The sequence below is a fragment of the Poecilia latipinna genome, unplaced genomic scaffold, assembly GCF_001443285.1.
Source record: "Poecilia latipinna isolate Pla-1442-1.1 unplaced genomic scaffold, P_latipinna-1.0 Scaffold3058, whole genome shotgun sequence".
Taxonomy (NCBI): domain Eukaryota; kingdom Metazoa; phylum Chordata; class Actinopteri; order Cyprinodontiformes; family Poeciliidae; genus Poecilia; species Poecilia latipinna.
In genome coordinates, this window is record NW_015115674.1 from 41,816 (window position 1) to 47,045 (window position 5,230).

Below are 5,230 nucleotides of genomic sequence, written 5' to 3' on the forward strand. Positions count from 1 at the left end.
ACTATGAAAATATATTTCACAAAATGTTGATACATATGCTAATTTATTTATTGGTGTTGAATTTTACTATAAAATATTTGCTATTTATTATACTTTTGTAATAACTGGTTTAAAGGGGTGGAAATCTTTTTCACAATGCATTTATCTTGTTAATTTCAGAATGTAATGGATGGGTTTGTTTCTTTCAAGGTTTTTCACCCATGTGGCTGAAAGGCCAAATCACTATGGTGACCATCACACAAAAATAAAGATGGATCAGCGAAATTAGAGGCTCTGAGTGAAATCCAGTTAAAAGTTTCATTGTAGAGACTAAACCTTTCAAGTGGGGAATCGCACAGTAAAGCAAACCTGACAAAACGTGACACCAACAGAACTGACCCGCTTCCTGCTGGACCAGGTGGGACCCAGGTGTGTCTACCTGAGTGGTGCGTCTCTGCAGCAGCTGCAGCTCCCGGTGGTAAAGCGCCGCCGCAGCTGGAAACACTTCAGGCAGCTGGAGGTCAGAGTTCATCAAGCAGCTGATGGTGCGCCTGGGATCACTTCCCCGCAGCGACGCGTTGACGCTCTGCACCGCCAGGAGAACTGGGAGACAGGTGAGACGAGTGAGACAGGTGAGCAGGTGTTTCCTCCTGCAGCAACAGGACTTACGTCTTGCGGCGCTCTGAGCTTCCTGGTTGGCAGCAGTGATGCTCTCCTGCAGCTCGGCTGGCTCCAGAGGATCCGTGGAGCCCAGGTCCTGGGTCAGGGGTCAGAGGTCAGAACGGTGAGCCACAGGTAAGCAGAACATCTGGACCCAGAACGTCAGAGTGCGTTTTATACCAGCGCCTTCTGCTGACGGTCCTCCAGCAGCTGATCCAGGTACCAGGTACCGTTGGAGCCACAGAGGCCCCGGAGGGCCAAACATGGCTGCTGCAGCGCAGCAAGCAGAGAGAGTTCATTGGCAGCGTCCAGAGCCTCGTCCACCTGCTGCACCGCACACCGCACTGCCACACACAGGGAGGACCAATCAGGGCCGGCAGGACCAACCGAGGCCCGGCAGGACCAACCAGGGCCCGGCAGGACCAACCAGGGCCCGGCAGGACCAACCAGGGCCCGGCAGGACCAACCAGGGCCCGGCAGGACCAACCAAGTGTTTTGTGATTTTATTGAGTTTAATCTCAATTCCAGTTTGTAACTCCAGGAATTAGAACTGAATCAAATTAATTGAAATTAATTATTCATATAAATATCTTTAGAATCCAAAACAGTTGAAATCAGAAAAGGGTTAAAATATTTTCGGCCAACAGCTGGCTGCTGTAAATCGCAGTAAAAAGAAGGGGTGGATGTTGGTGTTTCACTGATTCTGGTTTTTTTGGGGGGAATCATTGCAGACTAAATTAATCATGTCTTGGTTTTCATTCAAATCATATTTTGTCATTTTCTGATAATGTCCTGATTGTCTCATTTTGACCAAAGTTATCTTTGTTTCCCCGTTTCTCTCCTGTTGTGATGGCGGTCTGGGTCAAACTGCGATGTTCTCACCGTTGACGCCGCCGATGAGCTCCTGGATCTCCCGGCGGCTCAGGAACTCCTCATACATGTCTCTGTCCTCCCGGCCTTCCTGCTCACACACACGCAGGTCAGAACCAGCAGCTGATTGGACGGCAGCGTTCCGTCTTCGACCACTCGCAGCTGACCTGGTGACCCGCTCGCTGCGCCTTCCTCCTCCTGGCCTCCTTCAGAGCCTCCTGGTAGGCAGCCATCAGCGCCTCCTGCAGGTCGCAGAGCAGCGCCACGGGGTTCCTCAGAGCAGCCGCCGTGCCGCTCACCTCCCCTCGGTCCACCGCCTCGTTAATGGCCGCCACGGCTGCGTGCACTGAGGGCGGAGCACGGCGTCAGTCCCGTACCTCTACCTGGGAGCTCCCAGCCAATCGGAGCGCTCCTACCTGCGGCTTCGTCTACAGACAGCTCGTTGGCCAGGATGCCTCCAATCTTACTGAAGGCCGGCATCTGGATCCCGTATTTATCCAGCTCCAGCTCCATGTTGCTGATCTCCTCATCTGCAGAGTCACATGTCACCAACGCTGCTTTCTAATTGGTCCAAATATACACCAAGACTCAAGCTGGCTGCTGATGCTACCTAGAAAACACACCCAAGTCCAACACTCACCTGTCTGTCAACATTTACCTGTGAACTTTACTTTTCCATAGAGGTCATAAATAGGTGGAGCCAAGCCCAGTCTGTGCAGGTAGAGGCTGCAGAGACAAGAGACAGACAGGTGAGCCCACCGACAGACGGATGGATGGACGGACGGACGGCAGGTGTACCTGAGGGCGTGGATGCAGTAAACTGCTCTGGGCATGTTCTTCTTGTCATAGACGTCTGTAGTTTCAGGATGGAAGATCTGGAAACATGAACAGCCAATCATGAGTTGTGAAGCTGATCAGCTGACCAAGCAGCGACCAATCATGTGAAGGTTCTCTGACCGCAGGCAGGCCCAGGGTCGTCATGGCGTTCCTCCAGTGGTTTATGTTGTCAGTGTGACGAAACTGAAGACCCACAGCCTGCACAGATCAATGTTATCCATTAGAGGAATCTGTTCTGACTGGTTTCTGGACCGGAACCAGAACTTGTTAGAAACCCAAAGCTGCATGACAGCCAGGTTTTCTGGTCGAATGGCGCATGATTCAATAATTCAACTCAATCTTTCACCTGCGGACAGAAGAACCTGGCCTGGCTCAGGGGTTAGCTTACCTGAAAAACAGCCAGCCACTGAAACATTCAAGATGAATCCCATTTTTCAAGATGGCCACATCATCATGACAATAAAATTTTTGTACTAAAATTGCTAATTGGATGAACAGGGTAGTGTATCACAAGTTTGGCGGCCGCCATTCTTTACTAGCCCCTCCAGCAAGCTAAGGGCTGGGCTAAGCTTAAAGCCGGATTGCAGGCATCTGTGTTGCTCCGAGCTTTTTACTGGCGCAGCAGATTTATTCCTAAAAACAAATCTGCTCTGATCAGTTAATAGTTTATGCATTTAAAGCCGGCAGAGCGGACCAATCACACCGCTGGAGCCTCAGCGCGCTGCCGCTGCTTGATCTTTTAAGTTTACCTCAGCGCGGATCAGGCGCTCCTCTGAGCAGGTTTACTGGGGGAAACCCTGGATATATGCGTTTGGTGTTAAATTATAGCCTATATATTTTAAAAACTACACATTTTCTTGATTTTGACTTTTTTCCTGGTGGACTTTTCTCATGGTTGCAATGGTAAATATATGTTTGTACTAAAACTAGCAGTAGCCACAGCTAACCAAAAAGTTAAGTTCACTGATCAGCAAACAACAATTTTACCTCGGCTAATGCTAATCTGCTATACACATAAAAAGTTACCGGAAGCTAACGCCACTAAACATAGAAAAACTTAGCAGAAACTAATGCTAACGTTAAGACATTGGCCTTTCTTCTTCTTCTCCTCCTTCCTGGTCTGAGACTCGCTAACAGCAGAGTCCTCCGATTCTGCTGCATTTTATCACTTTAACGTTTCATGAACCAGACGACTAAAACAAGATGTGACATAAAGTTAATCCAAGTCATGAAAATGGGAAACATTTTATGGCAATAGCTGGTTTAAAGGGCTAAGCTGTCCGCCATCTTGAAAAATGACCATCATCCTGAAATCCAGGTGACTGATGAGAAATATGAAAAGGGTGCGACCTGGGGGGATAGCATGCTAATGCTTGTATCCACAGTTGAAAGACATTCACAGTAAAATGCTGAACTATTAACACAAAAACCTCAGATCATCATGTTGTGGTCTCTGGACCAGACCAGAACAGAACCACTACCGAACCTGGTATCGGAACTGTTCTGGGTCGTAGATCTTCTTCAGTGGCACGGTGGTCGGAGCGAAGTGCTGACCCAGTTTGGCCAGAATGACTCCATTACGCAGCGCCTCCTCCAGCTCAGTCGGGGCAGGAAGCTCCTCCCCCAGACACGCCTCCATCCACCTGGGCAGGAAACGGGTCCCAGTGAGAAAACCCCCACATGGAGGCACCAGGCCCAGTTCTGGCTCTGACCACTGACCTTTTAGCCTCCTCCAGCCTGCAAAGGTACTGATAAGCCACGTTCTGAATCCTCTGCTCGTCCATCTGCTCTGCTGTGAGACGCTCATCTGGGAGGAGAACAGAACCCAAACACACCTCAGTAACCGGTCCCGGTACCAGAACATTAATTTCTCTGAAACCATTCAGCCATTTTGGATCACAACTAATGCAGAAGATTTTTTCCTTTTGATGCTCAGCTCTCACTCTCAGTGGCTCTACCTCGCTCACAGCAGAGCTAAGCTTTGACTGGCAGCACAGCAGCCTTGTGGCCAATCACATGAGGACATGGGATCATACCTTTTTGTGAAAACAGAGGGAGAGGCCAGGTGAGTCCATCCCCTCAGTCAGTAGACAGCAGTGAGGAGGAGACCCCTAAATCTGACCGACACCTTTAAATAAAGCAGCAGCTGGCTGCAGTTTAAACTAGTTCAGTAAAATTTATTTGTACAGCACATTTCACTGATAAAAATCACAAAGTGCTCTTCACAAAAATCACATCAAACTTATCATATAAAGGTATTACATAACGAATTATTATTATGGTTTTTGAATTCATTTTGTATTCATTTGTTTTTGTGTTAAAGAAAAAAAAATTAAAAGTTAGATGTTACACAAAACCAAGACTGTTTTCAGGGCGAACACATCAAATTAGTCAAATACAAGGCTTTTCATAAAACATTGAGTGCAAAAAAGATTTATTAATATAAAAAACATTCATATTTGCCCAGTAAAGCTAAAATATGAGGCAGGTGAGGATAAAATCTGAGACGTTTGGGAGCCGAAAGAATCGGCTCTTCTTTGGGAGCCGTGCCAAAAGAGTCTACTCTCTGAAAAGAACCGAACTTTCCAACACTAAAGGCGGTCAGATACGCAGCAGAACCAGTCCACAATCAAGAACACACATGAATCAACAGAACATGATCTGAATAAAACTGCAATGGCCCGAGAGGGTCATATTCAGCATGAGTCCACAACCAGAACCGAACGACCAGAACCCTCTGTTTTAGTTAAGTCTTGGTGTTTTAGCGATTCTGGGTTTTAATTGTGTTACATTGAAGCGGAACTTACAGCAGAGACTAACTATAAAGTCATTCCATGATCACTAAAACCACATTTCGAACAGATCAATAAAACCACGAACGACG

The 5,230-nt window shown here is 47.5% G+C and overlaps 1 protein-coding gene across 1 annotated transcript in view; it reads right to left on the reverse strand.

The window, feature by feature from the left end:
• The window catches only part of iqgap3 (IQ motif containing GTPase activating protein 3), a 26,959-nt gene that overhangs the window by 16,079 nt on the left and 5,650 nt on the right, over window positions 1-5,230 (reverse strand). The window contains exons 3-13 of the mRNA XM_015022610.1: window positions 4,066-4,153; window positions 3,833-3,989; window positions 2,467-2,544; window positions 2,308-2,384; window positions 2,168-2,235; window positions 1,926-2,039; window positions 1,677-1,855; window positions 1,522-1,600; window positions 820-983; window positions 649-736; window positions 419-582 (exon numbers count right to left, since the gene is read on the reverse strand). Of these exons, the coding sequence (XP_014878096.1) occupies window positions 419-582; window positions 649-736; window positions 820-983; window positions 1,522-1,600; window positions 1,677-1,855; window positions 1,926-2,039; window positions 2,168-2,235; window positions 2,308-2,384; window positions 2,467-2,544; window positions 3,833-3,989; window positions 4,066-4,153 (1,256 nt within the window). The remainder of the gene's footprint in view (window positions 1-418; window positions 583-648; window positions 737-819; window positions 984-1,521; window positions 1,601-1,676; window positions 1,856-1,925; window positions 2,040-2,167; window positions 2,236-2,307; window positions 2,385-2,466; window positions 2,545-3,832; window positions 3,990-4,065; window positions 4,154-5,230) is intronic.